Here is a 14,076-nt window from a genome sequence, read left to right on the forward strand (position 1 = left end):
TATTATGGACATTGATCTTGGACTGAATTTATGGCAACAATGTATATTATAGAACAACAACGTTGTTTAGTAAGCACTAAGTTTTCCTGCTGCTCATCTTTGGTTTTTTCTTAACATATAAAATTGGCACTTGAATGTTTTTTGGAGGAGAAAGAAAAGAATCATGGTAGGGTTGATCTTTCATGTTGCTTGAATACATCTTTCACTGACATGAACAGAACTACTATCTTTCTGGCTTTTCTTTTTTTAAAGATGTATGATCAGTGAATTTCTTGATCTCTTAGTTACAGTGTTTCAAAAAGTACACAAAAATGCCTTCTCAAATACACTGTTCCAAGGAATCTGACTGTAAAATGTAAATGTATTTTGACATAAACAAAAAGCTATTGTTGTAGTTGTTGTACTTTAGGCAATCTAGCATTCTTTCTTTTCAGTTCTCTTATTTCATACACAAGTCTCAAAACTACTGCATCATTTGCATGTGTCAAAATTCTCTTTCTGTCATGCTCAAAATATGGCTTCATTATAATGACATGTAAGAGATACACTAAGAACAAAAATTCCACCAGAGAAAGGATAACCTTTCATGGAAGGAGACTAGCAGTCTTGCAAATGTTTTGTAATTAAAATTGTTTTCAAAATATAGTTTTCTTTACAAATTAATGTATTTGCTAGGATTGTACTAAAAATGAGGTTTACTAAATAAACTACAAGGTATGTTCTCATTAAGGTGTTTACCCTGTAATTTTAGCAATTTTTTCTTTCATTGTTCAAAAATTATGGAAGTATTTTATTATTATTATTATTATTATTATTATTATTATTGGTCCTTTTTTTCCACATTTTTGTCAATACAGTTATCCTGGGCTTCTGGTAGTACCTCAGTCTGTTCAAGACAGCAGCCTGCAGAGAGTCGCTCGCTGTTACCGTCACAATCGCCTGCCAGTTGTCTGTTGGAAGAACACTAAGAACAGTACTCTTCTACTTCGATCTGGGGGCTTTCATGGAAAAGGTGTTGTTGGCCTCTTCAAATCCCAAAACACACACACTACAAGTGAGTTTATGCATCTAGGCTTTCTGTTTAAGTAATTTATGTAAACATGTATGCCTAGAGGAATTCAGTGATATGATTGAATGAAAAGTCTCAGGATATGTGTAGTTATCTGATATTAAGTTTATTCAGCTTAACTAGTGTATGTTAAAAAGCAGATCCTGAATGGTGTGAAAGTGGTTCCAAAAATGTCAATGAAGGGTTTGACTGGAGATATATATGTACCAAAGGTCTTCATAAAAGCTGGTATCTGCCAAATGAAATGCAAACTTTCCCATTTTCCTTTAGTTATCTGTTTTCCTTTGCACTGGTTTATGTAATGCGTGCATGTTGTCCCTTTTAATAGAGGTTTAGATAAAATATGAGAGACAATTATGCATGGGATTGTCTGTAGACCTAAAAGATTCTAGTTGGAAACTTTGCATTAAGTATTTTCCTTTGTGTGATCATGATAGGATCAGCACAAAGTTTATCAGAATAGTTAATTTTTCAGAATAATTTAACGTTAGGGCAGAATTACTTTTGAAGAAAACCTAACTCATTTAGACTGGATGCATTTTTATCATAATAGTGTGGCCCAGGACTTGTAAATCCTTGCACCTGGACACAAATGACTGGAGGTTTTCTGGTTGTTTGGAGGTTTGGGGTTTGGTGTTTTTTTTTTTTTTTTGAGGGGTTTTGCCATAGTTTTGTGTTTTGTAATTGGTTTCTTATTTGTTTGAAGATTGTCTGAAGTGCACTGTCTGTTTAACTTTCTCAGAGCATCATACCTTCACATCTTTATTTTTTTGTTTTTTTGGTTTTTGGGGTTCCTTGTTTGTTTGGTTTTTGTCTATTCTCTGTGTTTAAACTATGTCAGTTTCCTTTCTGGCTTTGCTTTCATCCAGTCTTTTGCAGCCACTTCTCTCTCTCTGAAATCGTCCTTCCTGTCTCCAGCAACTTAAGCAACATCAGTAACAATTGGAAAATTATTCTGTTTTTGAGATCTGTAATTACCTGAAACTACATGCCTGTAAAGGATTATTCAGAGGTTCTCAGAGAAGGAATTGTTCTCATAACAGTGCAGCCCCCACCTGCAGCTTAAGTAAGCATGTTGGAAGACACTTCCTGAAGTTACCAGAGACAGGCGGACTGTCACTGGGGAACAGGGGCATTACTTTTCATATTTGGAGATCCCTTTACATGTGTTATCCAGGTGTGCATCCTCTTTCCTCTCTCTAGTCCATTAAAAAGATTGGATTAGGAGTAGGAGTGGGAGTAGGGTGCCTGAAGGACATGTAAATTGTGTCCATTGATGTTTATAAATGCAGCAGAGTGCATGAACACTGGAGTCTTTAGATACATGTGTACTTTCAGTGAACAGGTGATGTAACAGGTAAGTAACCTTCCTTTACTGCAGTGAGGAAGAGCTGGTTGAGTATTCTTGATACAGAATCAATTCTGTTATCCACACTTTTTTTAAAAGTCTGAAATTTGCTGACAAGTAGCAAAAACTTAGAAATGTTTCTTTTTATTCTGAGAGTGAAAGGAAGACTACATCATCTCCATTCTGTTTGCATTGATCACTGGCTAATGATGAACGTTTTAAGTAGTGACCAGAAGGTAACAGACTCCTTCAGAAGTTTAGCTTTGTGGAGTGGAATGCAAGAGAACATTGCTGGGTACTGCTCTGCAGCTAGATGATGAACATCTGAGCATTCTTTGTCATCGAAGGAATAGCTTTTTGAACCATGACGTTTTCAGTGCTTTGCTTTAGATAATAAGCTATTTATTTTGTTATTCTATATATTTATAAATGTAGTTGTATTTTAATGTATTTAATTCCTCTTGTTCCTTTAGCTCCTGCTTCTTTAGAATCTTCAAGCAGTATAGAACAGGAAAAATACCTACAAGCCTTACTGAATGTGATATCCGTCCACTGTAAGATGAATGGCAGTAATACTCTCACTGTTAGGCCAACAATTGCTCTGTCTCCAGGTAAGTATTGTTTTATATAGTGGTCTTCTAGGATTAAGTTGAAAAGTGAATTTTCTCTCATTTGATGTTAATTCAGTGTTCCTGATGAATTCTGTTGTTTCTTTATTGTTACAATTTCCAGATGGCTTGTTCACTCTCAGTTTCAATAAATGTGGTTTTCATATGTAGAAGGATATTTGTATCCTTTCCCAAACTATTTTTCCGTATTCTCGGTCTGTCAATAAATGATTATCTACCTGTGGGTCATATTTTTTGAAGAAATTGACTTGAGTATGATGGCCAATCTTGAGGCATTAATAATTTATTACACTTCTGGAACAAATATAATACAGTTCTTTGGAGTATCAAAATGCCAAAACTTTCAAGGTTTGTTTTTACTTTAACATCAAATGCAAAAATTATATTACATAACATAATCAAAATCAAAGACTTTAAAGTCTTTTATAACAAATTAAAAACTGTATATTGAATAAGAGACTCACATATTGAAGAGAATGCAAAAAACTTTGCCATATAATGAGAAAATACAATATTGCAAGCTCCAATTCTGCATTAAGAGGAACACTATTTAGCTGCAACAGCAATGGATGGTATATAGGTATTTTCATGTGTGTTACATATTCATGATAGACTTTTAATGTCATTTTCAAGTACAGCTTCACTTGCAGCAAAAACTTTATTTCAGTTGTTATGTGATGAAATCTGCTAGGGTTTAGGTGAAGGTAACCCCATGTCTTAGAGGAATATGTGACTTGCAACTGTGTCTGTCTTATTCAGTTGGTGGTAATTGGCCTAATACAGCCAAACAGTGGCTTTTCTTGTAAAATAACACCATTCCCAAAGCGTGCATGCTTTGCTTCATTTATTGTAAAATATGTTGCTGGCTTAGCTGTGTCTAACATCTCTATACTGTTGCCAATGTACACATCTGTCTTAAAGAATAAATCTGAGGTACAAAATTGTCAAGGATTAGCTGTACTGTATGAAAAAGGGCATTTTATCAGTTATGTTAAGTGTGAGTCTGAGTAACACTGTAGTTTTTTAATCTTTTGTTCTTTTTTTAACCAACTTTAGGCACTGAAAGGAGGGCTTCAAGAATGTCTACTGTGTTTAAGCAGGTAGTGCCAGGACATTTGGATGTAAATCTAGCCAGTAGCTTTGCTCAAGGAGGTTAGTAAGACTAGCTCAAAATCTATTATTTGAATTCATGAATTATAACAAAATGTTAGTGAAATAAAAATAATTACTCTGCTTACTGATTCATTACTCTGTGAAACAACAAAATACAAATTACAGTTTAGTCCCAATCCATAAAATTATTTCAGTATCTAGTTTCTGTTTGAGTCCTTCACTTGCCATTGAAATAAAGCTTGTTTCATGTTGGAAGTTAGTGGAAAATTAAGCACTCAATCAGGAATTAAGTTTCTAAATACTTTGTGGTTCATTGGTATTTCTATTTTGTCTAAAATGTATGGCCTGAAAATGCATGTTTTATATTAGGATTCCGTGCACTGTAAAATCTCCAGTTACAGATTATTCCAACGTTTGGCTGAAGATTAGCTGATGCTTCAGAAAGTTACACATAATCTGTCTGAATAATTTTACGCTAGGTAAGGGAGGGAATTATGTGGCCAGGTGGAATAAGTAGGGAGATACAGTGCATTCTTTGGAAGTAGTTGCTCTCAGGTGCAAGAGCTCATCAGTGTCATTTCCACAAGAAGCTTTCATTCTGTGAAGTGGATTCCAGATACTTTTACTCTTTCAGTCTGATGAAATTTTTACAATTTTTCATGCAAAATACGTTCATAAATTAGTGCATCAAATTCCTTAAATACGTTTGTTAGAATAGGGATTAATCTTATTTCCCCAAATGGAGCATTTTATATTTAATTTATTAGCTTTTACCCTGAATGTTCCTCTTAGAATTATTTTTAAGCATCTAAAAGTTGCTTCTCTTCCTTTTTAACACCTTATCTAAAGTAGTTTAGACTTACTGAGGTTCATTCCAATCTAAATTACTGTATGCTAGAAAAACTGTAGCTTCATATGGGGAAGAATAAAACAAATTTGTAGAGAAAACTTCCAAAAGAGATGGATAGGATTAGAGAAATGAAGGAAGGAGGAAGGCAGGAGGGAGGGAGATAGGAAAGAAGAAAGGAAAATACTCAGAGCTACATGGAGAAGTTATACAAGAACTGTAGTAGAAGGGAAGAGAGGAAGGGCAGTAATTACCAAATAGAACATTCTGTGCATTTTGATGCAGTATAGTGTATGTTCGTGTGTGTGTATAGTATATGTATATTTCATATCTAAAACTTCTGCTTATGTTCTCAACTCTGTCTTGTTACTGTAGTACATGGAGATGCAAAGACATGGTGGTTTGAATTAAATAGGTAAAACAGCTAGGGACCTAAGAGAGGAGTTTATAGTGTCTGGAATTATTAGGTAAATTGGTGGCTGTGCCCAGCCTGACTTTGTAGTGAAACAGTGAAAATGCTGTGTAGATGACTGCAGATATTTCATTGTATTCCATCCCCTTGTGTTGGGACAAAAGTACCAACGGCAAAATGGTGCTGAGGGCCAGTGAAGGTGCTCCAGATAAGTAAGAGAAAGCTTGCTGGTTGACTTCATAAAGTTGTCTTTTGAAGATAAAAGGATTACTGCAGTAAGTGTTGCTGGTTTCTGAGATTAGAGTTTGCAGTAAGTGTGACAGGATGAGTTTATTGCTACTCGGTGAAGAAAAAAGGAGCCTGAAGGCAGTATTAGGTCACAGATATGTTGTTTTGTTGGACATTGAAATCCCTTGGCTAAATTTCAGCAGTAATCAGAATAGAGGGCAGAGAAGTTATCGTGTGTCTTGTTGGATTGATGCCACATGTACTCTACATATCTGAAAGGTGTAATTACAACCTAGTATCTGCAGTCTATTCACAATTCAGCATGATACATGAGGACTTTGCTGAAACATGAGAATGTTTGACAAGTACAATGGAAGCTGTAGTGAAGGTGAGAAGTTGGCAGGGTAAGAGAGAACAAGGAAAAGGAATATTTCCCTGTAGAGAAGGAAACACAATTCTTTTATAAGAAACTTTAAATACACAAAGTATATAGAATGTCTAAAATTATGGTTTTCAAATAAATTGGTTCACATGATCTGTTATTGCAAAGTTTTTTACGGTTCTTTCACAGCTAGTTATATTTCACATATGAAATACTGTCACAGGACTGAATGCAGGACCAAAAATACAGGATTTTGATTGACTGAAAAAACAATCTAAACATGCTCATTTTTCACTCCTTTGTATTTCCAAGAATTACTCAAAATCAAAAGAAAAAGGAAAAAAAAGACAATGGTGTTAGCTGGCTACTTTATCATAGCAAGCAGCTATGGATTGTGCACTGCACTGTACCAAATACAATAGCAGTATTTTTGTGGTTTTTTATTCTGGATTCCTCTTTCCTTCCTGGTTCATCCTCTCACATACCAGGGCTCAGAAGTCAGGTTCAGCTCTGATTCGCTAATCAAAAATGACATTTTATGGTTTTTGTGCCACACAATGTATTTTTAATAAAAGTCCTTCTAAAATTTAAGTTAAAAGCTGTGTGCTAATGTTTAGATAGTATTTCTCATTTTTAAAATCATCACTGTGCCAAGGGAGGTTTAGATTGGACATTAGGAAGAACTTGTACACTGAGAGGGTTATTAAGCATTGGAACGGGCTGCCGCGGGAGGTGGTGGAGTCACCATCAATAGAATTATTCGAAAGACACATAGATGAGGTACTGAGGGATATGGTTTAGTTAGTGTGTGAGGTTAGTGGTTGGACTTGATGATCTTAAAGATCTTTTCCAGCCTTGGCTTGTGCTGATGTGGCTTTGGAGCCAAAAATATACCTCTGATAAGCATATCAGGCTCCCAATATGAAAATGAGAATTTTTGCAACAGGGAAAGAAATCTCTTTGTGTGCTAGCACAGCTTCTAAATTGGATACTTTTGCATAGTACTTTTAAAAATATTTGTAGATGTATGGAACTAACATCTTTCACCTTGATTTGATTTTGAGCTCCATCAGATTGTGTACCTATAATAGACTAAACCATTTTTTTAATAAAAAAAGCACAGCAGTATGATTTTCAATTAAACTGACTTCCACTTGGATAGAAGCTTTCAATAAATATTCAGCAGAATGGTTTAATCATATATTTCCTTTGGTATTATAAATATGGAAAAACACATGATGACTGTGCTACATGTTTGAAACTCTGGCAGTGACAATTAAAATTGCTCCTTCTTGACAAATGGGTACTTCCTTCCCATTTTATATTGGTTTTCTGGGTTGACTGATGTTTTGTCTTGTGATGACTAAGATTTGTGCTGTCTGATAAGTCATGTGCTATATTCAATATATACTAAGTCTTTGAAAATTAATAAGTAACCCCTTTTCTTTTTTCCTGCAATGTGTCTCGCTGCAATGTGCATTCCATTCCTCCTCCTTCTGTCTTAACTGTTATCTACCAGTGCTTGGGTACAGAGATAAATGTTTCACTCATTCAAATTCCAAATCAGCAACTAAAGGAAGAGTCCATCAAGGTACTGTATTCTGTGTCCAGAAAGCACGTTCTTTTCTGCTATCTCCTTAACTACTACAGTATCTCTTAATACATGCTAAAGTGATACTGATAGAAAGCCTTGGTTCTACATTAACATTTTGGATTTTTTAGTTCAGTGCTGTGTTTTTTGTTTGGTTTGAGGCTTTTTTGGCCATTGAATGTATGATGCAGTGACTGTGATTACTCACACACTTCACCATGTTATTGTTTAATAGTTATGATCAAATGTGGAGAAAATACAAAATTTTCTGCGTGAAAATTTTAAACAGCAAAAAATTAGCTCTGCAGAGGAGCATTTAGTACTCCGACTGCTTTAGCAAATAGCTAAGAAATACTGTTACCTAGTCAATGAACTTTCTTTCCAAAATTATTTTTAATGTTAGTTAATGGGGGAAAATTGATCTCTTCCAAATTAGAAAGTCATAATAATACAGTAATATGCCAAATAATGAAAGCTAGATACTGCTAACAAAAAAAAAAGATACTAAGCAGAAGTAGGATAGAAATAGAATTGTGTCTTTTAATCACTTTTATCCATCAGTGTTAAACATCATCTGCATATATTTGTAACCAATTTTGTGGCTTTTTATGTGCTACTGGCATTAATGATGGCCTGCATTTCTAAAATGTTGGGAAGTGACGGTGTGCTTTTGTATATATCATCTTGGGGAACAGTTGTCTGCGTTGAGTCTTTTCATAGCAAACAGGAAAGTATTTCTTTTATTAAATGCTTGCTGTGATTTCTCATTGCTGAAGTCATTATTATTTCATCTGTAGTAGCTGAGATGTGGAACAAAAGTTTATGCTAAACATAGTGCTTTATTATGTGAAGTATTTTGTAAAACTGGCTGTCTTTGAAGTGGAAACGATTTAGAACTGTTACCAATTCCTAAGTTTCTAGCTGACCATTTTCAGTTACTCCTATTCATTTGCTCACAACTAAGATTAGCAGACAGATGGGCAGACAAGCTAAATTGTAAGGTCCCTGTTAAAGATTACTGTACAGAATTATTCTTTAATAAGAACATCATCCTACTTCTAAAAAATAGGATAAAAAATTTTACTTGGTGAGCTGTCTCACTGGGATTTTGCTGTTTTCTGCAGCTTTTTTTTCTTCCATACAAGAAATATTAACTATGCATATTATTGGATTTTCCTGTGGGGTTTGGAGAGTTTTTTTGGTACTGTAGTATCTAAATTTCTACTACTATGGGTTATTTCTGATGCCTCTTTTGGATGTAACTTCACAGATTTATAGACAAAGGGTCTCTTCTGATAACCTGATTTACTGCATATTGGGTTAAAGAATTTCACACTGCCATTTGGCTGCCAAGTTTAGTATACTTTAAGGAATTTGATTTTGAAGTAGTGCTGTTTATATTCTGAAAATTAAATACCTTTCACAACTTCACATTAGACACACAGAAGCAGTCTCACAAAACCATTGTTATTAACTATGGCAAATGAAGCAAAAATATTTACTACTGGTCTTCTGTAGTGCTAAATAGGCTTTGGCAATCTGTCTCATCACTATCTTAGGTTGAAATCACAAAACTTACTTAAGCTCTGATCAGATCAGAGCATGTCTGTGTGCTGTAGGAACTTCCCCCTCTGGAAATGACAACATAACAACATCAGTGAGGCACAATATGCAAACTAAAAATGCTGTTTGGAGGCAGAGGTTATGAGGTTGGTACAGTGCCATTCAAATAGTGCTGTGTGCTTTCAAATCTAGGTCCATGGTTCCTTGTCACACTGCACTGTTACAAACTCATATTGTTGCTAGCTTTGAGATTTCTGTACCATGCCCTGCTGCCAGAGCAATGGCAATCTTACTGCCAGATTCAAACTACTTCTCTCTACTTACACAGCTGTACTGTGTTCACATCTGCTAGAGTATAGTCATGAAACAAATGATTAAAAAAAGAACTTCCTTAAACTCATTTTTATTTCTAATTGTTTCTTGGGCATGGATGATTAAAAACTAAAGTTAATCTCATTCTGTATTTTCATCATGTCATAGCAAAAGTAAATATGGAATACCTGATCCTGAAATGTAATACTTGGGTTGATCAGCCTTACGTATTTTGTCATTAGGGTACAATATAGTCAACACTAATACATTGTGTTGGAGGGAAGGAAATTTTAAATGATACTGTTTCTGGTTTTAAATGCAATTATTTATTTAATATTCTTACTAGACTTAAATGTGCCTTTGACAAGTGAATACATCAATTTTTTGTCCCTACACCACTAGAACTTTAATTTCAATATACTTAACTGGACTCGAATGCTGTGGTTTATTTTATCATTGGTAAAATAGCAATTTCGTAGCAACCATTTGGGGTTGGACAAGATGATCTCTTAAGGTCCCCTCCAACCCCTACCATTCTATGATTTTCTCTACAGTGGAAAGCAATGTGCAGAGTTTGATTAGTGACTTAGGTTAAATGACAATGCAGTAGGATGGTTTTGATGATTTTTAATGTGGAAAAACTTCTCTCCAGTACGTGCTGTTAATTATGTCCTATGAGGGATGCATATGACATGTTTAAGCACTCTACTTTCCAAATTAAATTTTAGCATATGCCTTAATAATTATTTCCACTGCCTCGTGCAAGGAGGTTTTTAAATATTTTTCATCTTGATGAAGGTGTGTGGGCGAGTCTTCGTTCAAGCAACCGATTCATCAACACTCAGACCCCGTTCATTGATGTTGGTGCAAGACTCGCAGGGAAAGATAACACCCCTTCCTACAGTAGCAGCACTTTTCTGCAAAGTCAGCTTTTGAGACGGCAAGCAGCCCTCTATATATTTGGAGAAAAATCTCAGTTACGGGTAATGGCAATTTTTATTCTTTCTTTATTGTTAACAGATGTTTTGTTTGGCTTGAATTTAATAACCCTAATGCCTTTAACAAACAGTAAATACTATTCTAGGTAAGGCAGAAGGATGACTCTTCTAAAGGTGTAAACTCTCACAAGGATTATTCCTATATGCAGAATAACAACACCAATACTATGTTAGTGCTTGGTATGGCTTATAATATTTTCTATGTTATTACTATGAAGATGTGTGTTATTATGCAGGATATGGAAAGAGATTACTAGTAGATGTACAAACAACAAGCATTGGACAAAATCAGCATGAAATAGTCTGAAATCCAGTCAAATGTATATAATTTGGAGATTGTTTAAAAATCAGTACTCCAAAGATCTTTATATTACACTGGATGACTTTATTACAGTACATTTTATAAGTGTTGTAAGGATTTTTATTGTCTTGGACAGATGTTTAAACAGATTTTAAATTAGGAATGGAAATATTTACTAATAAATCAGGCAAGACTTTCAGATTTAATGAGACTGTTAATGAAAAATATGCATCATTTTCCAATGACATCTGCTGTTGTGCTCTTCATACAGGGATTCAAACTTGATTTTGCTTTGAATTGTGAATTTGTTCCTGTTGAGTTCAGTGACATCCGACAGACAAAGGCAAGCTTTAAAAAGCTGATGAGAGCTTGTGTTCCCAGCACCATTCCTACAGATTCTGAAGCAACATTCCTTAAAGCACTTGGGGAGTCAGAGTGGTTCCCACAGGTAATTTATATGACAAGTACTTCTAATAATCTATATGCACCACTGCTCTCACAAAATAAATTTCAGGCTCTTCTGAAAGAGAACTGCTGTGTTCTAGCCAACTGTTCCTTCTCCATTGTAATTATTTTGCACAATATTAATTCTGTCATTGTATAGCATTATTATTATTATTATTAATATTATTATTATTATTATTAATATTATTATTATTATTATTATTACACAATCATAACATTTACAAATTTGGGAGGCAGTGTTCATGATATAAGTTATGGTTTGTAACATGGAACACATACACAAGTAGAGATGACCCCTTTTTCTGCCTATAAAAATTTATGGTCTTAGTTTTAACTGCATTTTTTAATACATTTTAAAAAACAGAAGTAGTATAGAAAGAAAGTAGTATAGAAAAGTAGTATAGAAAGAAGTATAGAAAATAAAGGAACCTTTTAATTTTAAAAATGATTTTCTACTCTTCATATGTGTTCCCACTCTGAACTTCCATTTGCACAAGTATTTAACAAATAAGCTAGCATCTGTTATCTTTTGTGGATACAGGGAAGTGTTTTTGGGGAAAGAGGATTGTGTTTGTCAGCCTATTCTCTCTGAATCTGTTCCTTTACTTTCCTATCCTATATTCCTTTACATAAAATATTAACTAGCAAAGGCAAGGCTGGAAGTAATGTTGCAAAATTGAAACTAAGAAGGATATGGGAACATCAGCTCTTCATAACTCTAAAACCATTTTAATTATAGTGAATGTTTTTTAACATTTACATATTATGTTTGGAATCTTCTGCTGAATATATTCCTCTCAAGTGCAGTTAATCATAGAAAACAGAATAGACTTTTATGCTCATTTCTCAAGGAGGATATACATGTAACACAGTCATTTGAGTAATTAAGTGTCAGAAAACGTACTGGTTGAAATGTGCTACAGTGCAGGAAGTGGCTTAACTTCTTCCCTTGAGATATGATCACTCCCTAGTGAGCATAGTATAGGAGCTGTTCATTGTGTCTGGCCACCATGTTCTTCAGGAAGGGGAGAAGTGGGAAGAGCATGAAGACTTGACTCCATCACGTGAACGTTGTCAATCACAGAGTAGTTGAGCAAGTTGAGAAAAATGTAGATAAATTAATTGAATGTCAATTTAATTAAATAAACATATCCCTATAAAAGCAGAGAGATCAAGGAGAGATCAGAACATTAGAGTTAATCTTTTGGCATAGGAAAAGTAACAGTGTTATCAGTCTCTGCTCAGGACTAGATCATAATGTCACACACTAACTGTGACATGTAAACCACATTTCTGTGGTTTAAATCACGTCATATGTGACTTATGTGATAAAGCTAATTTATGCCTGATTTGACAAATATTCTGCAATTCCTGAGAAAGAACATAGATCTGTCATCTTGGAAATGTGTTTTTATTGTATTACTCTTACCTCTCCTGGGCAACAGAAGTTACACAGTATTGATTTTAACACTATATAGGCTAAGTATTTCTTAGTAAAGATGTGAAGACATAAGAAGAAATTTGAAGTGCTACCCTGTCTTCTCAATATAAATGATAAAATGGTACTTTGCATATTTTATATTGAATCTACATAACCAGATTTCTTATCAGTTTCTTCATTAAAGGTGGCAAAAAACAGCCTTTTTTCTATTTTATTGCATAAGAAAATGCAAAACAATTTTAAAAACTGCCTATTTTTAAAAGTGATTCTCTTTTCAAGATCCTTCCATTAAAATTTCAGGAAAAATAGTTTCTTTTCTAGGTAATGACTATGTGATTTTGCAGAGGAGTTAAGTGTTTTCCATCACAGTTTTTGTGGTAATAGTCATAGGACTGGGAGGTTTTAAGAGGAAAAAATCAGACTGCCCTGAACAGTGGTAAATTTTCTAGGTCTTCACTGGTTGATCTATTTTCTTTTTATTTTCTCCAGTTTAATTTTCTTGTGAGTCACTTTCCTTGTATACTTTCTGAATGTACTTTTTTCTTAGCATAAATGATCTTAGATGTCTTACTGCCTTTTGTTGGGTTTTTTCCTTTAGTGCTTTCTCTTTTCTTTCATCTTTCCTCTTTCCTACTGCTGGTATGGGTTGGATTATGTTCCGTGCTCTGCAAAGGGCAGTTTCATTTCACAGTAAAGAAACTGAATTGCTCCCATATTGTCTGTTATGTTGTTTACCAGGAATGGTGTCAGAGTATGGCAAAAATGAGTAGAAACCTACAGATTTTCCTTTGAAGTAATAGTAATTGATGTCAAGGAATTTTAATATCACTGCATAATGAATATTGGAATGCAAATCATTAATGCATCCTCTTTCCAGGTCTTAGCCAGTCTGCTCAAGTATAAGAAACATTATTTTATCTATCTAAACTATTTCCAGAATATAGAAATAAGATTTTTTTCAACTTCCATGACATTAAACATTAGAAAATACCTTGTAAATATCTTACATGGGTTCTCCCATCGAAGTCCTGAGTGACTTCATGGAACCTTAACATTTCACAGGAAATTATTTTAGTGTTAAGCCCAGGATGGAATTCCTCTACAATAAATCTGTCAGCTTTGTTGTTCCTTTTCTCCTTTTTATGACAGCTTTTTTATTACAGCACTCATTGGTTTTAATGGTTTAAGTTCCTATCTTCAAATCTTTGCTTGGTTTTGTTGTAGTTCAAATGAAAATTCTGAGACTGTTAACATTTTCTAGCTTTCTAATCCATTGCATGAATTAATTTCCCTGTGCTATATGTAGATCTCAAAATATGTTTTTTTAATTGTAAATTAAATATTAAAATATTGTGTTTATTGATAACATTTATAAAC

General features: G+C 34.2%; 1 protein-coding gene across 6 annotated transcripts in view; it reads left to right on the top strand.

Annotated features, from left to right (window-relative positions):
- The window catches only part of SBF2 (SET binding factor 2), a 241,978-nt gene that overhangs the window by 205,727 nt on the left and 22,175 nt on the right, over nt 1-14,076 (top strand). For 2 of the 6 annotated variants that reach the window (XM_061999218.1, XM_061999220.1), the window contains exons 27-32: nt 858-1,054; nt 2,891-3,028; nt 4,103-4,198; nt 7,548-7,619; nt 10,293-10,477; nt 11,065-11,241. In XM_061999218.1, the coding sequence (XP_061855202.1) occupies nt 858-1,054; nt 2,891-3,028; nt 4,103-4,198; nt 7,548-7,619; nt 10,293-10,477; nt 11,065-11,241 (865 nt within the window). The remainder of the gene's footprint in view (nt 1-857; nt 1,055-2,890; nt 3,029-4,102; nt 4,199-7,547; nt 7,620-10,292; nt 10,478-11,064; nt 11,242-14,076) is intronic. The other 4 variants (XM_061999221.1, XM_061999224.1, XM_061999222.1 and 1 more) reach the window with 3 other exon arrangements.

Source organism: Colius striatus, chromosome 7 (assembly GCF_028858725.1).
Source record: "Colius striatus isolate bColStr4 chromosome 7, bColStr4.1.hap1, whole genome shotgun sequence".
In the NCBI taxonomy this organism is placed as follows: domain Eukaryota; kingdom Metazoa; phylum Chordata; class Aves; order Coliiformes; family Coliidae; genus Colius; species Colius striatus.